Genomic DNA, 22,917 nt, shown 5'->3' on the forward strand with positions numbered 1-22,917 from the left:
TGTCACTCAGGCCAAGTTCAGTGGCACAATTACAGCTCACCACAGCCTCAACTTCCTGGGCTCAAACGATCCTCCTGCCTCAGCCTCCTGAGCAGCTGAGACCACAGGTGTGCACCACCATGCCCAGCTAATTTTCTTGTTTTGTAGAGATAAGGTCTCATTATGTTGCCCAGGCTGGTCTTGAACTCCCGGGTTCAAGCGATCCCCCTGCCTCGGCCTCCCAAAGTGCTGGGATTACAGGTGTGAGCCAGTGCCTAGCTGATGGTCTGCTGTAAATGTGGATCCTTCATACCTCCACTGCCACATGCTGCAGTGAACTAAAGAGACTACCATCAGGGACAGGGTAGGGGGTGACCACCTTGAGACCTCTAATTAGAAATAACATGGGTGGGGCTGGATGCAGTGGCTCACGCCTGTAATCCCAACACTTTGGGAGGCCAAGGCATGCAGATCAGGAGGTCAGGAGATTGAGACCATCCTGGCTAACATGGTGAAACCCCATCTCTACTAAAAATACAAAAAAAGTTAACCATGCGTGCGGCATGCACCTGTAATCCCAGCTACTTGGGAGGCTGAGGCAGGAGAATCGCTTGAACCCAGGAGGCAAAGGTTGCAGTGAGCCAAGATTGTGCCACTGCACTCCAGCCAAGACTCCATCTCAAAAAAAAAAAAAAAAAAAAAAAAAAAAAAAAAAAAAAAAAAAAAAAAAAAAAAAAAAAAAAAAAAAAAAGAAAAAGAAAAGAAAAAGAAATAACATAGGTGGGGAGCTTCCATGATCACCCAGAAATCAGTCTCATGGCCAGAGTGGTCCTCAGCATGGCCACAGGGAGGGCCACCAGGAAGGGTGGGGTCCCTAAAGGGCATATCAGATGGAGATCCTAGGAGGTCTCAGATGTGATTGGAGGATCCCAGATATAACAGGGGTGTCCCTGACAGGGCCCAGACAGACACATTTCACTGACTCCCCCATCCCCCACCCCAGACAGCTCAAGAGTGATTTCAGACATGACAAAAGGACCTCAGAGGAGCCCTAGTTGTGATTGGGGAACTCCAGACACATAAAAAGGGGACAGCAGAATGGTTCCAGAGAATTAGGGGATCTCAAAGATGAGGAGACAGATGTCACAACACAGCCATAGATGGGCAAAGAGATCTGAGACAATAATGGCTCTCAGAGGGCCCCAGACATAACTAGGAGATCTCAAATCCGACAAGAGGGACCCCTGGACAGGGCTCAGGGCTGCCTGCAGGGCCCCCAGCCCGGATGAGACTGAGGGTTTACACACACACAGGGATCTTAAAAAGGTCCCAGGTCTCCTCGCCAGGTTCTCAGATATCACAAGAAAATCCCAGAGAAGCTCTTGGGATTCTGGAATAACTGCCACCCTGCCTCGCCTAGTATAGTGGCCATCTCTCCAGCTCCTGGTCTCCCAGCCTCTCAGCCCAAAGAGGAACAGGGTCCCCGGAGAGGCCAGGGCACCTGACTCCTGGGCTCCTAGGTTTCTTTTTTTATTTTCCTTTTCTTTTTTTCTTTTTTTCTTTTTTTTTTAGGCAGAGTCTTGCTCTGTCTCCCAGGCTGGAGTTCAGTGGTCCATAGGTCCTGTCACCCAAAACATGAGGATCCGGGGAGTCCGTACATGATAAAGAAATCCCAGAGGGACCCCAGGCACAAGTGAGGAATCCCCGACGGCCCGGGCTGGGCTTGGGGACTGTGGCAGGGCAGCTCTCTCCCCACCCCAACACGTGGGGATGCGTAAGTCCTATCACCTAGGCTGTGGGGACGCCCTTTTTCTACCGAGGGGTTCCTGGCTGGAGTGTGAGGTACCCCAGCAGCTCGGCAGGTGGGAGCCTCGGTGCGCTCAGGCCCGGCGGGCTGCGGGCAGCAGCGCGCTGTCGAACTGGTAGGTGAGCTTGCGCTTGACCTTGCGGATCTCACCGGTCTTGGCGTAGTTGCGGAGGGCGCGCGCCAGCTTCTGGTAGGTCATGCGCTTGCGGTTCCCCTTCTGCTGGCCCCAGCGGCGCGCCAGGAGCTCCTTGTGCTTGGAGGAGAACTGGAAGACGCCGGCGCCCGGCTCCACCCACCACACGCACTCACGCATGTCCCCGCGCGTCAGCAGCCCCAGCAGGAACTGGTACAGGCGCAGCTTCTTGCGGGTGCCTGCGGTGGGGTCGGGGGCACGCGTTAGGTGAGGGTCCCTAAGGCCCCGCCTTCCCCACCCAGCCTCCTCCACGACTCCCACCCAGACTCCATCTCTCCCGGATCTGAGAAGTGGGGTGAGGGACGTAGCTGTTACAGACACCCGGCTCTGCGCACCTCACCACGGGAGGCGGCGGGGGGGGGGGGGCAAGTCACTCCCCCCCACCCGAAGCTGTCAGCCCCAGGCCCCCTCCATGTTCTGTGCTTTAATTTTCAGGACTTATATCTGTCCTGCCTTCCGCCCTGCGGCCAGCACGTTATATTACAATACGTGTTGAGCCGGCGGATGAAAGAATCTGTGAAATGGGTTGACAGCGCTTCTCAAAGGCCTATAAGGGAGAAGCAAACAGATCTGGAGGCAGTTTGCATTGGCCTGGCCATCTCTCCAGCTCCTGGTCTCCCAGCCTCTCAGCCCAAAGAGAAACAGGGTCCCCGGGGCGGCCAGGGCACCTGACTCCTGGGCTCCTAGATTTCTTTTTTCTTTTTTTTGTTTTTTGAGACAGAGTCTTGCTCTGTCACCCAGGCTGGAGTTCAGTGGTGCAATCTTGGCTCACAACAGCTGCCTCCTCCTGGTTTCAAGCAATTCTCCTGCCTCAGCCTCCCCAGTAGCAAGGACTACAGACATGAGCCACCACGTCCAGCTTATTTTTAGTAGAGAAGGGATTTCTCCATGTTGGCCAGGCTGGTCTCAAACTCCTGGCCTCAGGTGATCCACCCACCTCGGCCTCCCAAAGTGCTGGGACTACAGGCGTGCACCACCGCACCTGGCCAATAACTGGGAGTTTTCAAAGCAAGACACTGTCTACAAGAATCCCATCTCTGCTGTTTCACAGCAGTGTGACCTTGGGGTGGTAACATAGTGATATCTTAATTTTTTTTTCAAGGCAGGGTCTTGTTCTGCCACCCAGGATGGAATGCAGTGGAGCTATCACAGTTCACTGCAACCTCAACCTCCTGGGCCTAAGTGATCCTCCTGCCTCAGCCTCCCCAAAAGCTGGGACTACAGCTACGTACCACCATGCCTGGCTAATTGTTTTATTTTTTGTAGAGATGGGGTCTTGCTATGTTGCTCAGGCTGGTCTTGAACTCTTGGGCTCAAGCAATCCTCCCACCTCAGCCTCCCAAAATGCGGGGATTACAGATGTGAGCCACTGCACCCCACTTGAATTCTTATAATTTTAGGCTGCCTCAGCATTCATGTAAAATATTAAATTGAAGGCTGGGCACGGTGGCTCACACCTCTAATCCCAGCACTTTAGGAGGAGGCCAAGGTGGGCGGATCACCTGAGGTCAGGAGTTCGAGACCAGTCTGGCCAACATGACGAAACCCCGTCTCTACTAAAAATACAAAAATTAGCTAAATATGGTGGCTGATGACTATAATCCCAGCTACTTGGGAGGCTGAGGCAGGAGAATTTCTTGAGCCCAGGAGGCAGAGGTTGCTGTGAGCTGAGACCATGCCATTGCACTCCAACCTGGGCACCAAGAGTGAAACTCCATCTAAAAAAATAAAAAAATAAAACAAAAGTTGGACTTTCTCATGCTGGAAGCAGGGCCATCCCCCTCGGCGGTTTCCAGTTCCAGATCTGCCTCCCCACTTCCTCAGTGTGGGTGACCCAGACGTCTCCTTTATGCAGCTGCCTCCTGGGGACCACCTCCCTGTGGGACAGCCACGGACAGCCTACTTGATGGCCATGCATGGACTGGGCAGATGCCTCAGTGACCCCCTCTCAGGCACAGTGTGACCTCCTGGAACTTGATCCTGCTTGCTTTCAACCCACCAATTATGCTATTTATTTATTTGTTTGTTTTGAGATGGAGTCCTGCTCTGTTGCCCAGCCTGGAGTGCAGTGGCATGATCTTGGCTCACTGCATCCTCCACCTCCTGGATTCATGAGATTCTCCTGCCTAGGCCTCCTGAATAGCTGGGATTATAGGTGCCCACCACCATGCCTGGTTAATTTTTGTATTTTTAGTAGAGACGGTTTCACCATGTTGGCCAGGCTGGTCTTGAACTCCTGATGTTAGGTGATCCACCAGCCTCAGCCTCCCAAATCCTGGGGTTATAGGCATGAGCCACCGTTCCCGGCCTGAACCACCAATTAAAATCCCCCACAGGAAACCTGTTTGGCTGTTGCCTTGGACCCAATAAAGGCATCAGTCCACTGGTCCCTCTCTCTCCCTCCCTGCCTGCACTCCCTGACCCCTGTGTGTGCAGCCTCCAGGCGTGCCATGTATGCCCCAGGACCTATATAGGCAATAAAATACTTATTTCCAGCTGGGTGAGGTGGCTCATGACTGTAACTTCAGCAATTTGGGAGGCTGAGGTGGGAGGATCACATAGGCTCAGGAGTTGGAGATCAGCCTGGGCAATGTAGCAAGACCTAACCTCTGCAAAAATTTAACAAATTAGTCAGATGTAGTGGTGCATGCCTGTGGTCCCAGCTACTCAGGAAGCTGAGGCAGGAGGATCAATTGAGCCCAGGAGTTCCAGGCAGTAGTGAGCCGAGATTGCGCCATGCACTTCAGTCTGGGTGACAGATGGAGACCTTGTCTCATAAATAAATAAAAATAAATAAAATATTTATTTCCATCTTGTGTGTTTCCTGGTCATCGAAGAGGTCCTCTCCATCTTAAATATCCTAAGTTAAAACAGCTGACTTAACTTCTCTGAACCAAAGCCTCCTCAGGCACAAATGAGGCTAGGTAGCCGGGCACAGTAGCTCACGTCTGTAATCCCAGCATTTTGTGAGCCCAGGACTGGTGGATCACCTGTGGTTAGGAGTTTGAGACCAGCCTGGCCAACATGGCGAAACCCTGTCTCTATTAAAGACACAAAAATTAGCTGAGCGTGGTGTGGTTGCCTATGATCCCAGCTACTTTGGAGGCTGAGGCAGGAGGGATTGATTGAACCCAGGAAGTGGAGGTTGCAGTGAGCCAAGATCACACCACTGCACTCCAGCGTGGGCGACAGAGCAGGACTCTGTCTCAAAAAAAAAAAAAGAAAAGAAAAAGAAAAGAAACTGAGGAGCCCAGGAGTCAGGTGCCCTGGCCTCTCCTGGACCTTGTCCCGCTTTGGGCTGAGAGGCTGGGCGACCAGGAGCTGGAGAGATGGCCAACTCTAAAAAAATTTTTTTAAATGAGGCTGAATTTTTTATTTTTTATTTTTTTTGAGACAAGTCTTGCTCTGTCATCCAGGCTGGAGTGCAGTGGTGTGATCTCGGCTCATGCAACCTTTGCCTCCTGGGTTCAGGCAATTCTCCTGCCTCAGCCTCCCAAGTAGCTGGGATTACAGGCATGCACCACCACACCCTGCTATTTTATTTTTTATTTTATTTATTTATTTTTTTGAGATGAAGTCTCGCTCTGTTGCCAGGCTGGAGTGCAGTGACTCGATCTCAGCTCACTGCAACCTTTGTCTTCTGGGTTCAAGCGATTCTCCCACCTCAGCCTCCTGAGTATCTGGAATTACAGGCATGTACCACCATGCCCCAATGATTTTTTTTGAGACAGAGTTTTGATCTTGTTGCCCAGGCTGGAGTGCAATGGCATGATCTTGACTCACTGCAACCTCCGCCTCCCAGGTTCAATCAATTCTCCTGCCTCAGCCTCCTGGGTAGGTGGGACTATCGGCATGCACCACCACTCCCAGCTAATTTTTTTATTTTTTTTAATTAAAAAAGTTTTTTTAGGGTGGAGTGCAGTGGCACGATCTCAGCTCACTGCAACCTTCGCCTCCCGAGTTTAAGCAATTCTCTGCCTTGGCCTCCTAAGTAGCTGGGATTACAGGTGCCTGCCACCGTGCTCAGCTAATTTTTTTTGTATTTTTAGTAGAGATGGAGTTTCACCATCTTGGCCAGGCTGGTCTTGAATTCCTGACCCTGTGATCCAACTGCCTTGGCCTCCCAAAGTGCTGGGATTACAGGTGTGCGCCACCATGCCCAGCCTGATTTTTGTATTTTTAGTACAGACCGAATTTTGCCATCTTGGCCAGGCTGGTCTCGAACCCGTGACCTCAGGCGATCCGCCCGCCTCAGCCTCCCAAAGTGCTGGGATTACAGGTGTGCACCACCATGCCCAGCCTGATTTTTGTATTTTTAGTAGAGACCGGATTTTGCCATGTTGGCCAGGCTGGTCTCAAACCCCTGACTTCAGGTGATCCACCCACCTCAGCTTCCCACACCTGCTGGGATTACAGGTGTGCGCCACCACACCCAACCTGTGTGTTGAGTTTTACAGTCCATTGTAGAACAGGTAGTGCCAGGTGCTTCGCAAGGTGCTTTACAATGATGAGCTCACTTAATCTCCGTCATAACCCCGTGAGATGGGGATGATGACAATGATACTCATTTTACAGATGAGAAACTGAGGTCCAGACACAGAAAGTAACAAGTGATCCCAGCTTCCCTGTGGTTGAGCATAAAGGATGTCGGGCACTTGGGCAGGGCAAGGGTTGAACCGTTGGGGTTGATAGCGTGATTATTTCTGTTGCTGTGGTGTTGGGAATGATGGTGAAGGGGCTGACTTATTGAAAAACTCACTCTGTGCCTGGCACTGCTGTCCTATTTACACATGTTTTCTCGTTTAATCCTCCCAACGACCTCATGAGGGTAGACACTATCACCTCCATCCCTATGGTAAAGACAGGAAACCTGGGCACAGAGAGGTAGAGGCACTTACCCAAAGTCACACAGCCAGCAGGTGGTGCGGATCCGGGAGCTGCTCTGAGCCCAGGAAGCCACGGTGCTTTCAGCCCCCTCCCCCACCTCCAGCTGGCATCTCCCCCACCCCAGCCACTCCCGCATACCTGCCTCGGATCCCTTCCCCTCAGGGCCAGCCATGAGGGCCTCATCCGACTCGCTGTCCGAGACCTCCAGGGCTGGGCTGTCCAACGGTAAGTCTTCCTCCTCTGACAGCACGGGGCTGGGGTACGGGGCATATGCCGGGGGACCCAGGGTCTGCGGAAGGTCAGGGTCACCTGCACGTCCAGGGTCCCCTTCTCTCCCTCTACTCCCTCCTCTCCCCAAGGTGGCCCTCCTGGCTCTGGTCTCCATCTTTGCTGACAGCCTGGACTTTGGCCTTTGTTTGGATCACCATGCTGTGGCCAGAGGACATCTGAGGTTCCTCCTTAAAGCAGGCCCAAGAGTGATAAAGCCAGTCCTCCCTGTCCCTGGCTTCCTGTCACTATCTCTCTTGACTCACTGGTGCAGTGGAGCAGAAATGGAACGGAACCTGGGAGGTGGCTGCAGGGGTCACTATGTGCAGTCTCAGTGCAGTGCCTGGCACCCAGCAAACCTCAACCAAATGACCAAGCTTGAGTTTTCTTTTTTTACCTTTTTTGAGACAGAGTTTCGCTCTTTCTGCCCCGTCTGGAATGCAGTGGCGCGATCTTGGCTCACTGCACCGTCCGTCCCCCGGGTTCAAGCCATTCTCCTGCCTCAGCCTCCCAAGTAGCTGGGATGACAGGCATGCGCCACCAGACCCAGCTAATTTTGTATTTTTAGTAGAGATGGGGTTTCTCCACATTGGTCAAGCTGGTCTCGAACTCTCGACCTCAGGTGATCTGCTCTCCTTGGCCTCCCAAAGTGCTGGGATTACAAGTGTGAGCCACCGCACCTGGCCCTTCTTTTCTTTTTTTTGACACAGGTTCTTGCTCTGTTCGCCCAGGCGGGAGTGCAGTGGTGTGATCCCAGCTCACCACGGCCTCAACCTTCTGAACCCAAGCAATCCTCCTCCCACCTCAGCCTCCCAAGTAACTGGGATCACAGGCGTGCACCACCATGGCTGGCTTGATTTTAACTGTCCCCTTACCACTCACCTGGCTGGCAAAGTCCTCCATGGGGTATGCGTGGAGGCCAGGCCCTGGGGCCTCCAGGCTGGGGGCCAGTTCAAGGCTCCCTGCAGGGCTGTAGGTGGAGGGTCCATAGCAGAGCGGGGCAGCCTGGGGGTGGCTAAAAGAGGCTGCTGCAGGGTCGAAGGCTTCATAGGGGGCAGCTGGGACAGGTGGGGCCACAGTCCAGTCCCACAGGGAGTCTGGGGGAAGGGCACTGAGTCAGGAGCTGGGAGGTCTGACCGAGGCCTCCTCCCAGGCTAAGCCCCCAGCACAGAGAGGCCATTGTAGGCTGTGCAAATCTTTGACCCCAGGATTTGCATGGGGGAGCGGATGGGTGGGAGAGGAAAGGGGAGGAGGGCTATAGGCCTGGGCCACCTTTATCCTGTTGTGCTAGGCGATGACCTCCCCTGGGCCTCAGCTCCCCCATCTGCGAAATGGGCCTCAAGGCAGGAAGGGCACTGGGCTGGGGTCACTCACCGGGAGCCCCCTCTGAGTCAGGGTAGCTGGAATGCTTGCAGCTGTCCAGGTCATAGAAGACGCCATCTGGGTACTAATACAGGGTGCAGGTGGGAAGAGGGGTCATCCCAGGCCTTGGGGAGTCCCAACCCCCACCCTGGAACCTTGGGGGGACTCCAGCACAGACAGGGGAGAGAAGAGGGGAACCTGGAGTGATCAGAAACAGACCAACAGAGAGACACAGAGACTAGGCATCAAAGATAGGGACAAAGAGACAGATACAGAGAGTAGAGACAACCCAAGAGGGACACATAGCAGCCAGCTCCTGCTAAGACAGTGGGCTCCCAAGACACCCCAGCCCCTCACTGGCACACAGTTTGCACATCAGGGCGCCTGGAGAAGGGGCAGAAGTACTCTCCCAGCCTTGTCTGCCTGGTGGTCTCCGGAGGCAAAGGGCAAGGGGAAATGGAAGTTTTTCACTTCACAGAGGCAGGGCTTCAATGCTTTTAAAATAAGCCTCCAGCCCAGGCGTGTCGTCCCAACACTTTGGGAGGCCGAGGCGGGCAGATCACCCAAGGTCAGGAGTTCGAGGCCAGCCTGCTCAACATGGTGAAACCCCCGTCTCTACTAAAAATATAAAAATTAGCTGGGTCTGGTGGCAGGTGCCTGTAATCCCAGTTACTTGGGAGACCAAGGCAGGAGAATCGCTTGAACCTGGGAGGTGGAGGTTGTAGTGAGCCGATATCCTACCACTGCACGCCAGCCTGGGTGACAGAGCGAGACTCCGTCTCAAATAAATAAACAAACCTCCATATGTTGATTTTCCCGAAGAATCATGTGTTGCTGCTTCAAGAACTCGCGTCTAGGAAAAGCTAAAACTAGGCCCACATCATGCCTAGGCCGGGGCAGTCTCACTCCTCGGCATTTAATCAAGAGAATTGAAAATGCATGTGCACCAAATAGCCTTGTTTCAGAATCATCCCAGCAGCTTTATTACAAGTTTCCAACTGTAAACACCTCAGGTGTCATCCGCAGGCGAAGGGATAAACAAACTGTGGTATGGGCTAATCGTGGAGTATTATACAGCAAAGAAAAAGGACAAACACCTGACACACACTTCATGTGGAGTAAGGGAAGCCAGGCCCCAAAAGGGACATGCTGCATGACTCACTTTATATGAAGTTCAAAAGCAGGCAGCTGGACACAGTGGCTCATACCTGTAATCTTTGCACTTCAGGAGGCTGAGGCGGGTGGATCACTTGAGGTCAGGAGTTTGAAACCAGCCTGGCTAACATGGTGACACACTGTCTCTACTAACAATACAAAAATTATCCGGGCGTGGTGTTGCACACCTGTTATCCTAGCTACTTGGGAGGCTGAGGCAGAATTGCTTGAACCCGGAAGATGGAGGTTGCAGTGAGACAAGATCATGCCACTGCACTCCAGCCTGGGCGACAGAGTGAGACCCTGTCTCAAAAAAAAAAGGCAAAACAAATTACAGATTGGTGGTGGAAATACCAGAGAAAGGTATTGACTGAGAAGAGACAGGAAGGAATGCTCCAGAGTGATGGAAACATTCTGCATCTTGATCTGCCATGTGGCTACAAGGTGTGTGTGTGTGTGTGTATATATATATATAATGCAAAAACTCACTGATGGGTCCACAAGATTTGTCACATTACTGACTTGTAAGTTACACTTCAATTTAAAAAAACAAACAAACATGGATGGGGTGTGAATGTGGAGGGGCATAAACAAGGGTTTCTTTCAACCACATCAGTAAGATGTGATTTCTCAGACTGCGTTGTGGGTTCAAGGGTGTTGGGTATAGTATTCCGTGTCTGAACTATTACGGAATACAATATTTAAAAATACGGAGAAAAAAGGAAAGGAACACATAAACACGTTTGCTGAGTGTGAGATGGGCAGAGAGACATGAAATCACAAGGAAGTGGGTTCAAGCCTGAGGGGGGGAGAGACATGGGAGATACAGATGGGGGTGGCGGGAGATACCAAGGGGGAGTTCAGAAACAAAGTGGCAGGAAGAGGCGGAAGGGGAAACTGAGGCAGGAAGCAACTGACTTCACCGAGGGAGGTCACCACGGGCCACCCTTCCCTGGCCCCCAGGTGCCCCAACTCACCAGACAGCTGAAGTGTGGCCCATCAAGCCTGGAGGAGGGGGGAGACAGTGGCATGTCAAGGCTGCCTCCAGCCACCTGAGTCTCAAAGTGGTTGGGGGCTGATGGGGAGGAGGCAGCAGCTGTCACCACCGCAGCCCTGTGTGAGGGACCAGCCCCACCACATTCACTGACTCCCCCACTACCCACTGCTGGGACAGGAAGTAGGGGGGGTAGGGGGCAGGCAAATGTCCCCCTCCTCCCCAGAATTTGCATAGACATCCTGGTGGGGAGAAGCAGGGAAAGTGAGGGAGAGAAAGTCCCCGGAAAGGAGGTGTGGGATGGAGAGCGGGCCTGGGCCAAGTGGGGCCTTGGTGGCAAATCAGTTAAATGGGTCCAGCTTGTATCAGAGGTGAGGGATGCAGAGATGTCTGGGTGGAGAGGGGGAAACCCGAAGGAGACTCAGATGAGGAGGTGCGAGGAGAGGTTGGATGGGGAGAAAGGTGTGCAAATTCACACACAGAGGCAGGGAGGATTCCTGGAGCCCCAACTGGACGCACTGGGGGTGAGGGTGAGGCAGAAGGAAATGAAAAGGCAGAGAAAACTGGAGACAGAGACACAGAGACAGGCAGAGACAGAGAGCAACAGGCAGAAAACAGAGAGCCAGGAGATGCCAGATACAGAGGGAGCAGACCCGGGGAGACCCGGGGAGACGGGAGTCGCAGACGGCAGAGTGACCCTAGGAGGATGCCTGCAGGAGAGCACGCTAGCAAGTGTCCCCAGGACATGAGCTCTTTGGGGACCAGGAAAGACAGGCACTGAGGGGATGGAGAGTCCGAAGTGAAGAGGGAACAGAACCCAAAGAGGCAGGAAAAAGGGCAGACCCCTCCCCTCCTCTCCCACGCACCTGCCCTGAGCAGAGAGACCGCTCCCCGTGGGTGAGGCCCCACAGAGGAGCAGCGCAGGTGGGGACCCCGAGTGCAGGTTTGGGGGCCCTCACTTACTGTGCAGCCTCCAGGGCGAGCATGGTGGTGCCGGGCGGGCTGTGTGCAGCCCGCTGCAGCCGCCGCCCCTATTTATATCTTGGCCCAGCCCCTGCCAGGGGGAGGAGGGTGCTCGCTGGCCACAAGCTCGGCCCTCCTCGAAAATCCCCTCAGGGAGGGGGCCAGGGGAGGGGGCTGGATTGCACAACCCCTTTGTCACGTGGCAAGGAGGGCAGGCCAGGGGCTGTCTGGATTTGGGGATCCCCGTGGGCTAGGGTTGGGGGATTGACCTTGAAGGGTAGAGATGGGACAGAAGCTGGATTTGGTCCCACCCTGAAAAAGTCAAGGGCTGGGGTTCGCTGAAGGGGGGAATCAGGAAGGGGAGGATCCAGACCCAGAAGCTGAATTCCAGCAGGGGCAGGCTGGAGGCCGAGGGCAAGAAGACTGTCCCCCGGGGGACGTGTGAGGTGACTGACGGTGTCTGAGGGCAGTCAGAGGCCGCGGGGATAGAGATGGGAGTCGCTGGGGGGAAACCCAGACCCGAAGCCCATTGCCAGGACCCTGATGTGGAAACATCGTGGGTGTATGACCTGGCGGGGGGGTCCTCTTGGCCGTGCTTGCGAATGGAAGCCTCGGGGCCTGGGGCTGCCCCAAGGCCTGGAGGAAACATGTCAGCACCTGGAAGGCGGGGCAGCCACCGGGGTCCCCAGGGTCAACCCCAGGGAGGGCTGGGCCAGGGCCAAACACCTGGGGGCCCTAAGCAGGGCAGAGAAGTACTGGTGCCAGTGTTCATTCAGGGCCAGAGAAGAAACTGAGGCAGGCTTGGCCGACATGAACCAGGCAACACAGGTGGGAACCCGGGGGGGCTTCTCCTGAGAATGAGGTGTGGTGGGGGCCTCAGGAGGGTCGCAGCCAGGCCCAGGGCTTATGAAACCAGACCTGGTGCCCCCAGAGACCACAAAGTGCCATGTAGCAAAAGTCCAGAACTTTATTCATTCTCACCGGCCCCGCCCCAGCCCCACCCCGTGGGATGCTTGCAAGGTCACCAGGCCTCGGGGCCAGGGGGCCCGAAGCGCCGCAGGAGCTGCTCCTGGTCCTCCAGGTCCTTCCGCACCTTCTTGCGCATGTAGAATATGGGGCAGTCCCGGCTGCAGGTGGGGAGGGGACAGGGTCAGGGCCAAGGCCCAGTGCCCAGCCTGGGAGAGGGGTGGGGGCTGTTCCCAGGACTTTGGCCCCTGCCTGCTGCCCAGCCCACCTGCCCCCTCCTGCAGCGGGCTGTTTGCTCAGCGGGCATGGGGGAGGCGATAACAGCGGGTGCCCGGCAGTGTGCAGGCCAGGGCTGGCCGTATATCACCTGTCACCTGGCGTGGGAACCCACCCCGCCTACCCGTTCCCTGGGGAAAGCCCGGCCCCGCCCTGGGGAGGGGGCCAGGAAGGCCGGGTGTGTCGGGAGGACAGCCTTTTCCCAGGCAACACTGGGTGGATGCCGGCCCTGCCTCCCTAAGCACCCACCCCCTCTGGGGGGCTGGGATGGGTCCATTTTGTGGGCAAGGACACTGAGGCTCAGGAGACCTCACAGCTGGAAGGGGATGGGCAGGGAGGATGCTTGGGAGAGGTCTTGGAGTAGAAGGCCGGGTCCATAACCCACAGGCCTGGGAGCCGGGAAGGGCGGGGCAGGCGGGGGTCAGCCTCGGCGCACACCTGGTGCAGATGACGTCCTCGTGCAGGCTGCCCTGGCAGCGCTGGCACTGTGTCCAGAGACGCGAGAAGCGCTCCTCCAGGGCATTCAGATGGGACACCTGGGGACGGCAGCGGCTGAACAGGGCGCCCTGGTCTCCCCACCTACCTGCTCCTCACCTCCCGGCCCTCTCACCTCCTTCTGATACAGCTCGGACTCTCGGGGCTGGCAGAACTCACACACGGCTCCTGCGGGGGAGGTGGGTCAGCACCGAGGGCTGGGGCCGAGCCAGGGCCTGGGCCACCTCATCCCTGCCCCTTCCCTGCCTGCTGCCAATCCCAGCTTCTGAAACTCCCCGGAGGCTGGAGAACAACGGAGCGAGTGTGCCGGGAAAACTCCCCTGGGGAACTCCCCGGGTGGGGGGCTGAGGACCCTCCGTGGGGAGTGGGCAGAGAGGAGCCACCGCCTAGGGGCCCGGGGCCTGCTGGGTGGCAGTGCCAGCCCGTGTGGTGGGTGTCTAGGAGCGGGGGTGCTGGCAGAGGCAGGCCGAGGGGCAGTGGTCGGGGCGGCTCACCCTGGTGGCTGAGCACGGTGCGGCAGCCGATGCAGCAGTTGCGGCGTTTGGCGAAGGCCAGGAGGCCGCCCACCTTGCCTGTGAGCACCGTTTTGCAGCGTGTGTGGTCCCCCCCTGCAAGAAGGAGGCAGACGAGGAGGCGGGTGGTGAGCTAGTGCCCTCCCCTGCCCCTGGGATGTCCCCAGCCCCTCCCCCCACGCCCCGTACTCAGCAGCACGGCCTCGGCGCGGCCCTCGCCCAGGATGGGCTCGAAGATGCGCAGGAGGGGCTTGGCCAGCTGCTGCTCCAGGTAGTACTGCGTGTCGATGGGCAGGCTGTGCTCCAGCACGAACAGCGGGTCCTGCGGCCACATGGCAGTCACACCCGGGCCACCCAGGGAAGGGTGCCGGGTCAGACACAGGGACAGTTGCCTGGGGGTGGTCAAGGGGTCTGGACTCTTGCATCTAAGGGAGGAGGGGGCTAGGGGCCCAGACCCCCGGGTCTGACGGAGGAGGGGCTGTGACATGGGGATCCTAGGTCTGGGATGGGGTCAGAGGTCATGAAGGAGTCTCTGGGCCACAGAGTCTGTGGGGCCCTCAGGTCACCACAGAAGGGTCAGAGTTCACAAGAGGAAGCAAGGATGAGGAGGGGGTTAGGAGGTCAGAGGTCATGGGCTAAGCTGTGGGTCACTGCAGGTAGGGGTAGAGTGGGAGGGTTATGAATCCAAGGGAACCCCCTTCCACAGGGGACCAAGGGAGGTGTCAAAACAGAGGGAGACCTCCAGAGGGGGCCGAGGCCACGCCCAGGCTGCCACGGGGTGGGGGGGGGCAGTTCTCAGGGCCCCACAGGGCAGGGGAGGCCCCGCCCTTCCCGCAGGCCCGCCCATCTCGGAAAGCAGAAGTGAGAGTGAGGGGGCTGGGCGGGAGCAGGCAGCCAGGTGGGCCTGACCTCGGACTTCATGTAGGCGGCCACGCCCTTGGCGGCACTGATGATCACGTAGGGGACGCGGTCACCCAGGCTGGGCGCACTCCCGGGGTCCCGCTTCCTCATCCTGCGTGGAGACGGGCGGCGGGTGGGTGAGGGCAGGTGGGTGGCGCGGGTGGGGGTGGGGGCGTAGGAAGTGGTGGGCCCAGCTGGCAGGAAGGAGGGGGCTATTTCTGGCCGGGCCACCCGCCCCGAGGCAGGACCTCTCGGCCAGCTCCACGTGGGCCTGCTTGCCAGCGTAGTCGGAGGCCGCGCGGGTCAGCTCCTTGGTGATGACCAGCTGGGAGATGTCAATGCGGTTGCACAGCAGGTCGGAGATGACGTCCTGCGCGTGGGCCACCGCGCCCTCAGGGTCTCTGTGGGAGAGCGGACCGCACAGGCCAGTGTCACCAAAAGGCGCCCAGGGCCAGGCTGGCGCCTCAGGGCTGGGGACCAGGATGAGCTCTCAGGGCTGAGGCTCAGGGCAGGGAGGGGCCCTTCCTACCACAGGCTGCAGAGTGGCAGAGGCAGGGCCTGAACCCACAGCTGCCCAAGGCGACTCTTTCCACTGCTTTACCACCGAGCAAGAGCTGGGCCTGACACCTGTGTTCCCAGGGGAGGAGGGGGTGGGGATCTGGACCCCTAGGTCTGAGAGAGGAGGGGGCATGGGGGTCTGGACCCCTAGGTCTGAGGGAGGAGGGGGCATGGGGGTCTGGACCCCTGGGCCTGTGAGAGGAGGGGCTGGGGGTTCTGGATACTTGCATCTAAGGAAGGAGGGGGCTGGGGGGTCTGGACTCCTGGGTCTGAGGGAGGAGGTGCTGGGGATCCAGACCCCTGAGTCTGAGTGAGGAGGGGCTGGGGCCTGGAACCCTGGGTCTGAGGGAGGAGGTCCAACATACCTGTCAATGAGCAGCCGGCGCAGCGAGGCGGTGACCAGGTTGGCCACCAGGGGGCAGTTGTCCCTGCGCACGGCCTCCAGGCCCTTGCAGTCCATGCGGTCGTGGGCGTCGGGCCGGGAGGAGAAGAGCAGGCCTGCGTAGCGCTTCTTGCTGATGAGCAGGTACGGGAAGTAGACCTGGGAGGGAGCCGTGGCTGAGACCCCTGAGCCTGCAGAGGCCGAGACCCCTGAGCCTGCGGAGGCCGAGACCCCTGAGCCTGCGGAGGCTGAGCCCCAGTCGCTACACTCCCCCAGAAACTGAAGGCAGACAGCGTCCCAGATGCAGGAGGAGGACACGGGAGCCACACCCTGAACCTGGTGGGATGGGCCCTGAGACCCCGAGTGTGGCTGGAAGCAGCTCCTGAGGCCCCTTGGCATGCTGGGGCCCCCCATACCAGGGACCCCAATCTGAAACAGAGACTGAGATAAACCCAGAGATAGTCCCTAAAACATGAGAGCCCAACTCGGGAGACAACGAGGCATCCCCAGGAGAGGTGAGACTAAGGCTGGGTGAGCCCTGAGGCAGAGACCTCCCCAGCCTTCCAGGCTCCAAGTTCAAGGGCTGGCACAAGAGCTCGTTAAACCACAGGGAAAAAGTACAGTGTGAGGACCGGGAGGGTGGCTCAGGAGGCCAAGGCAGGAGGATTCTCAGAGCCTAGGAGTTTAAGGCTGCAGTGAGCTGTAAACTCCCCACTGCACTCCAGCCTGGGCAACAACAGGGCGAGACCCAGTCTTTTCAAAAGAAAATATGGGCCAGGCGCAGTGGCTCACACCTGTAATCCCAGCACTTTGGGAGGCCAAGGCAGGTGGATCATCTGAGGTCGGGAGTTTGAGACCAGCCTGACCAACATGGAGAAACCCCGTCTCTACTAAAAATACAAAATTAGCCGGGGGTGGTGGCGCATGCCTGTAATACCAGCTGCTCAGGAGGCTGAGGCAGGAGAATCGCTTGAACCTCGGAGGTGGAGGTTGCCGTGAGCCGAGATCTCGCCATTGCACTCCAGCCTGGGCGACAACAGCACAACTCCCTCTCAAAAAGAAGAAAAGAAAACATGGCACAAGGTTCCCTGGGACCAGGTGTACCATATCCCGAGGGCTGGGGCCCTGGGCACTGGTGCACACATCCAAGATGCAGCCCCATCGGGGTTCCCATGCGGAGGGCAGCTCCACATCTGACAGGTACTAGGAAACCTCACAAGCAGGGACACTGTGACAGGGTTTGCAAAGAACAACTGCCACCCAGCGTAACAAAGGCCAAGGCTATGGAGGCTTCGGAAACCAAGGCCCCATATTCAGGAGGATCTAGGCAGCAAAATACCTTCACACTGTGGCTTACGTGAACCGGAAGAATGATGGGACGCCCTGAGTCCCCGGATGAGGGCACCCTAAATGGAGAGCCCCTGATGGAGCCACACACCTTCTCAAACTCCAGCCGGATGGGCGACGGGAAGTGACCGGACACCCAGTCTGCGGCCTCCCGCCCCAGGGCCATCGCCTCGGCCACCGAGGACACGCCGAATCGGCACATGACCGAGTCGGTGTCACCATACACCACCTGCGTGGGGGGTTAGGGAGTCGGTGTCACCATACACCACCTGTGTGTGGGGGGGGTTGGGGGTAGGTGGTGTGTGTGTGAGAAGCAGGGTCCATTCTGTCAACTTCTGTGGGGGGGGGGCAGTGGCAAGTGGCTAATGCTAACGGGAACCCAAGGACACAACAGGAGAGTGGGCAGGGTGTGACCAGGAGGCACGGGGACATGGGGCCCGGTCCTGCTTCCTCCCCCCACCTGCCCTGGGCCCATCTCAGGGCAGCGGTGGGCAGCCCCCGACCTTGGCACTGGTGCTGTAGCCATTCTCCACTGTGTACTTGGACTCCACCAGTTGCTTGGTTTTCTCAATCATCTGGCGTCCGAACCCCGTGACGCTCTGTCGGGGAGAGAATCAGGCTGAGTGAAGCCCTGGGAGCCATCTGCCGTGAATGTGGGCAATGGGTGGTGGTGGGGGAGTCCCACCTCTGCCATTGTCCAGTGGTATGGGCTTATGCACAAGCCACTCTGCCCCTCCTGGGCCTCAGTTGCCAAATCTGCAAAATGGGACTACGAGGCTGCTCCTTAATGGTCAGGTGGAAACAAATGGGTTCCCCAGATGGGAGTTCTGGGCACACATGAGGAACTGAATACATCAAATGCATGCTGGAAAGGCTGCGCCTGAAGAGGCCACTGGCTCAGTGTTTCCCTGAAACTGTGACATTCTGGGCAGGTCTCTGTGGTACAGGACCACTGACAGAGCTGGCCTCTCCCTGGAAGCCAGCAGTGCCACAGCCATCTCTGTGCAACCAGAACTGGCCCTACCTACACACTAACAAATGTCCCACAGGGCAGGGGATGGTACCACCCTGACTAAAAAACCATTGAGAAACCCACTGTCGTATTTTAGAATTAAGAAAACTGAGGCCAGGCATGGTAGCTCACGCCTGTAATACCAGCATTTTGGGAGGCCAAGGTGGGTAGATCACTTGAGGTCAGGAGTTGGAGACCAGCCTGGCCAACATGGTGAACCCTCATCTCTACTAAAAATACAAAAATTAGCCAGGCGTGGTGGTGTGTGCCGGTAATTCCTGTTACTTGGGAGGCTGAGGCAGGAGAATCACTTGAACCCAGGAAGCAGAGGCTGCATTGAGCCAAGATCGCATCACTGCACTCCAGCCTGGGCAACAGAGTGAGACTTCATCTCAAGAAAAGAAAATTGGCTGGGTGCAGTGACTCATGCCTGTACTCCCAGCACTTTGGGGAGCGAAGGTGGCTCAATCACTCGAGGTTAGGAGTTCAAGACCAGCCTGGGCAACACGGTGAAACTCCATCTCTACTAAAAATACAAAAAAAACCCCATAAAAACCTGAGGGTGGGGGAGGGGACAGTAGGGAGAGATGGGTGTGCTTCTTTTGTTTGTTTGTGTAGATCCAGTCAGGAAATCTGTGTAATTATTTGGTCCATTTACATTTATTGTTATTACTGATATAGTTTGGCTTATGTCTCCCACTTTACTGTCTGACTTTTACTTGTTCCACCTGTTCTATGTTACTTTGTATTTCCTTTATAATCTTTTCCAGACATAATTCAATACACACACACACACACACACACACACACACACACACACACACACAGATATATATGTCTTTTTTTTCTTTTTTTAAAGAGACAGGAAGCCAGGCGCCATGACTCACACCTGTAATCCCAGCACTTGAGGTGGATGGATCACCTGAGGTCAGGCATTCAAGACCAATCTGACCAACATGGTAAAACACTGTCTCTACTAAAAATACAAAAATTAGCCAGGCGTGGTGGCGGGCACCTGTAATCCAGCTATTGAGGAGGCTGAGGTAGGAGAATCACTTGAACCCGGGAGCTAGAGGTTGCAGTGAGCAGAGATTACGCCACTGCACTTCAGCCTGGCTGACGAGGTGAGACTCCATCTCAAAACACCAGGTGCGATGGCTTACGCCTGTAATCCCAGCACTTTGGGAGGCTGAGGAAGGTGGATCACGACGTCAAGAGATTGAGACCATCCTGGCCAACATGGTGAAACCCCATCTCTACTAAAGATACAAAAACTAGCTAGGTGTGGTGGTACACACCTGTAGCCCCAGCTACTAGGGAGGCTGAGGCAGGAGAATTGCTTGAACCTGGAACTGCAGAAGTTGCAATGAACCAAGATCGCGCCACTGCACGCCAGTCTGGGCGACAGAGCGAGACCTTGTCTCAAAACAAACCAACAAACAAAAACTAAAAGAGACAGCGTCTCAACTCTGTCACCCAGAATAGTGTAGTGATGCCATCACAGCTCACTGCAACTCAATCTATTGGGTTCAAGCGATCTTCCTGTCTCAGCCTTCTGAGCAGCTGCGACTACAGGCATGAGCCGCCGCCATGCCTACCTAGCTTGGTTGTATTTTTTAGACAGGGTTTCACTGTGCTGCCCAGGCTGGTCTCGAACCCCTGGCCTCAGGTGATCCTTGCTCCTCAGTGTCACAGAGTGTTGGGATTACAGGTGTGAGCCACTGTGCCTGGTTCAATACATTTTATTATTCCATCCCTTGATCCATAAGCTTGAGAGACAGAAATAAGGAAAGAGATCAAGAGACAGAAACGGAACAGAATGACAGAGAGGAGCAGCTGAGAGAGAAAAGACAGAGGCACAGGGTCGGTGAGAGGCGGCCCCAGGGGAGGGCCACGTGGTGCTGTCTTGGCTTGGCCTCTGCTTTGGAGCTGGGGCCTCATGTCCACAAAGCCGCCCCTTTCCACCAAGGAGGCTGGGGAGGCAGCCGGTGCCTGCAGAGGGGAGTTGGGGGCAGGCATGCAGTGACTCACTTTGTTGCAAAGAAAGGTCTGGGTCTTGCCTGGCTCCTGGAAGGCCCACTAAGTCCCTAGAATATCCTGCCTGATAACAGTGTCTCTGTTCCAGCCTCGGCAACATGGCGAGACCCCATCTCTACAAAAAATAACAAAAATAGCTGGTGTGTGCCTGCAGTCCCAGCTACTGGGGAGGCTAAGGTGGGAAGCTCACTTGAGTCCGGGACGTTGAGGCTGCAGTGGGCCATGATTGTGCCACTGCACTCCAGCCTGGGAGACAGAGTGAGACCCTGTCTCAAAAAAAAAGAAAGAAAAAAATGTGTCTGTGTACCTGAGACTTTGAACCACACCAGGCGGGTTTACACTCGTATGATTTACAGCGGGGCCCTGGGCCATGCAGTATCGGTTTGACCTCTAGGGGTCACTGAGGGGCCTGGGGATGGAGACACTAAAGCCAGTCATAGGACGCTTCGTGCCTACAGGACTGACACCCAAGTAAAACCCTGGACCCCAGAGCATGGGTGAGAACCTCTGGTTGGCAATGCTGCACGTGCGGCCATGTATCAACACTGGGAGAAAGGAGGGCCATCCTGGCAACTCTACTGGGAGAGGACACCTGGAAAACATGCCTGGTCCCTCCTAGACCCTGCCCTGTGAACCATTTCCTTTGCTGAGTTTAATCTGTGTCCTTTTGCTGTATTGAATCATGACCATGAGAACCGGCTTTTCCAAGCTCTCTGAGTACTTCTAGTGAATCACTGAACCTGAGTGGGCTTTGGGGCACCAGAAGTTTGGGTGGGTGTGTGTGTGCACAGTCCCCACCCATTGGGAATTCATCCAGCCTTTTGCCCAGAGCCCTGTGAAAACTGGCGCAGTGCCCAGGCAGGGAGGGAGCTCCCTGCAGCTAGAGGTAACCAAGCAGAGGGGCACAACTACGGGCCTGGAATGTGCCAAGACCCAAGTTCCAGGGGAGAAGGCTGGATAAGAAGACCCTTCCGAGGCCCTCATGGGCCAGGAGCTGGGGCATCACCCCAGCTTGGCAAAATCTGGGAAACTCAGGCCCTCTGTGGTTTCAGAGTCTGTTTTTCTGTCCAAGCAGCAGAGCTGCCATGGGTAAGCAGGCTGGGATGCTGCTGTGAGGACGGCGAGCGGCTTCCCACCCCTTCCTGGCCTGTGTGAGCGATGCCTTCTGAGGGTGGTGGGTCCCGCCCAGCCTTCTCACTCCCCGACAGTCCGCACCTCCCGCTTTATCCGTCTGCAGGGCTCTTAGTGCCACGTGTGTTCCACGCATTTACCACGGACCTGTGAGTGTTCCCACTGAGCTGCGAGCCGAACGGGGACAGGAGCTCTTATCCCTTTTGCCCCCCTCTGTACCCCTAGGGCACAGAGTGAGCCCTGACCACAGTTCATGCTCAGCAGGCGTTTGCTGAGTGAATGAATGGACCAATCGCTCAAGCCACGGTGGTATCCTCTCTCTAGAAGGTCAGTGAGTCGGGGCGCCCAGTCCTCTGGATACAAGTGCCCAACATGGAGCCCTGGTCTCCTACACAGGGGGCCCACCTGCCCCCAATTACCTGCCAGAGGCCTGAGTGCTCACCTGTGAGATCTCCAGGCACGGTAACTTGCCCACCTGGGCGCCAGTGAAGCCATATACGGAGTTGGCGCTCACCTTCAGCGCCAGCTGCCGCCCATCCAGGACCTGGCGCCGCAGGGGGTCTGTCTCCCTGGACAGCTCGGCCTTGGCCCTGCAAGGGAACACAGATAAAGCACAATCAGACGGCACCCTGGGCGTTGGTCAGGGCTCCTTTCTGGAAGTGGGTGCAATGTACAGTTGGGCGTGCTGTGCACTGCACAGAGGCTTCTGGTCAAGGGGGCGAAGGGAAGCTGCCAGAAGGGGGCGCCTGGTGTCATTTCACACACAGCTTCGGGCAGTGCGGCCAGGTAGCCAATGAGGGACAGGGATTGCCCAGAGACCCCAGCAAGTCTGAGTTCCAAGCAGGGGGTGTGAAGGCCTCACCTCTTCCGGGCGCTGAGCAGGTTCTCCAGGATCTGGGGCAGCAGCCCCTTCCTCACCGAGGTCTTCACAAACTCGTCCCCAGTGGGCGTCTTGATGAACTGATCCTCCGTCAGGCTAGGGTGGAAGATGGCAGGGTGACTGCCAGCAACCCCCTTCCTCTAGCTCCACTTCTGACCTGCAGTCCTAGCCCTGTGCCTGTCTCCCCCCACCAGACTGAGCACCCCAAGGGAGGGCCCCAATGGCTTCAGGGGACACTTGCTGAACTGGACACCATACCCCAGTTTCTGGGCAGCCCCAGGCCGCAGGAGCGTGGTGTAGCACAGGTTGTGGGCCATCATGATGGACGGGTACAGCGAGGAGAAGTCCAGGGTGGCGATGGGGACGTCGTAGTACCTGGGAGGGGCGCAGCCGCGGTGGGGAGTCAGGACTAGGAGTTCCCATGCCGCCCCCTGCCCTGCCTTGCGGCCTCACCCTTAAAAAAAAATCATTTATTGGCTGGGAGCAGTGCTCACGCCTGTAATCCCAGCACTTTGGGAGGCTGAGGCAGGAGGATCGCTTGAACGCAGAAGTTCCAGACAAGCCTGGGCAACACAGTGAAACACTATCTCTACAAAAAATTTTTAAAAATTAGCCAGGTGTGGTGGTGCACGCCTGTGGTCTCAGCTACTCAGGGGCCTGACGCAGGAGGATGGCTTGAGCCTGGGAGATGGAGTAAGCCAAGATCACACCACGGCGCTCCATCCTGGGTGACAGAGGAAGACCCTGCCTCAAAAAACAAAATCATTAATTATTTTATTTTATTTTGAGATGGAGTCTCACTCTGTTGCCCAGG

General features: G+C 56.5%; 2 protein-coding genes across 5 annotated transcripts in view; both read right to left on the minus strand.

Moving 5' to 3' along the window:
- Positions 1–1,022: 1,022 nt before the first annotated feature.
- Positions 1,023–11,648, minus strand: SPIB (Spi-B transcription factor). 3 transcript variants are annotated; one of them, XM_017512521.2, is made up of 6 exons: positions 11,608–11,648; positions 10,628–10,655; positions 8,508–8,580; positions 8,016–8,230; positions 7,005–7,155; positions 1,023–2,158 (listed from the first exon to the last, which is right to left on the minus strand). In XM_017512521.2, exons 1-6 carry the CDS (start codon positions 11,628–11,630, stop codon positions 1,860–1,862), a joined length of 789 nt encoding a protein of 262 aa, XP_017368010.1. In that variant the 5' UTR covers positions 11,631–11,648; the 3' UTR covers positions 1,023–1,859. The 3 variants fall into 3 exon arrangements, with proteins under 3 accessions (XP_017368010.1, XP_017368011.1, XP_017368012.1); XM_017512522.1 differs by lacking the exons at positions 10,628–10,655; positions 11,608–11,648 and having other exon boundaries at positions 7,005–7,120; positions 8,508–8,573; XM_017512523.1 differs by lacking the exons at positions 8,016–8,230; positions 10,628–10,655; positions 11,608–11,648 and having other exon boundaries at positions 8,508–8,573.
- Positions 11,649–12,554: 906 nt separating this feature from the next.
- The window catches only part of POLD1 (DNA polymerase delta 1, catalytic subunit), a 33,032-nt gene continuing 22,669 nt past the window's right edge, over positions 12,555–22,917 (minus strand). For both annotated transcript variants that reach the window (XM_017512520.2, XM_037732799.1), the window contains exons 15-27: positions 22,362–22,478; positions 22,086–22,199; positions 21,666–21,813; positions 17,547–17,642; positions 17,135–17,272; positions 15,680–15,855; positions 15,005–15,157; positions 14,766–14,868; positions 14,046–14,178; positions 13,839–13,952; positions 13,460–13,512; positions 13,288–13,385; positions 12,555–12,734 (exon numbers count right to left, since the gene is read on the minus strand). In XM_017512520.2, coding sequence (XP_017368009.1) covers positions 12,629–12,734; positions 13,288–13,385; positions 13,460–13,512; positions 13,839–13,952; positions 14,046–14,178; positions 14,766–14,868; positions 15,005–15,157; positions 15,680–15,855; positions 17,135–17,272; positions 17,547–17,642; positions 21,666–21,813; positions 22,086–22,199; positions 22,362–22,478 — 1,549 coding nt within the window. In that variant the 3' untranslated portion in view covers positions 12,555–12,628. The remainder of the gene's footprint in view (positions 12,735–13,287; positions 13,386–13,459; positions 13,513–13,838; positions 13,953–14,045; positions 14,179–14,765; positions 14,869–15,004; positions 15,158–15,679; positions 15,856–17,134; positions 17,273–17,546; positions 17,643–21,665; positions 21,814–22,085; positions 22,200–22,361; positions 22,479–22,917) is intronic.

The sequence above is a fragment of the Cebus imitator genome, unplaced genomic scaffold, assembly GCF_001604975.1.
Source record: "Cebus imitator isolate Cc_AM_T3 unplaced genomic scaffold, Cebus_imitator-1.0 Scaffold473, whole genome shotgun sequence".
Classification (NCBI taxonomy): Eukaryota; Metazoa; Chordata; class Mammalia; order Primates; family Cebidae; genus Cebus; species Cebus imitator.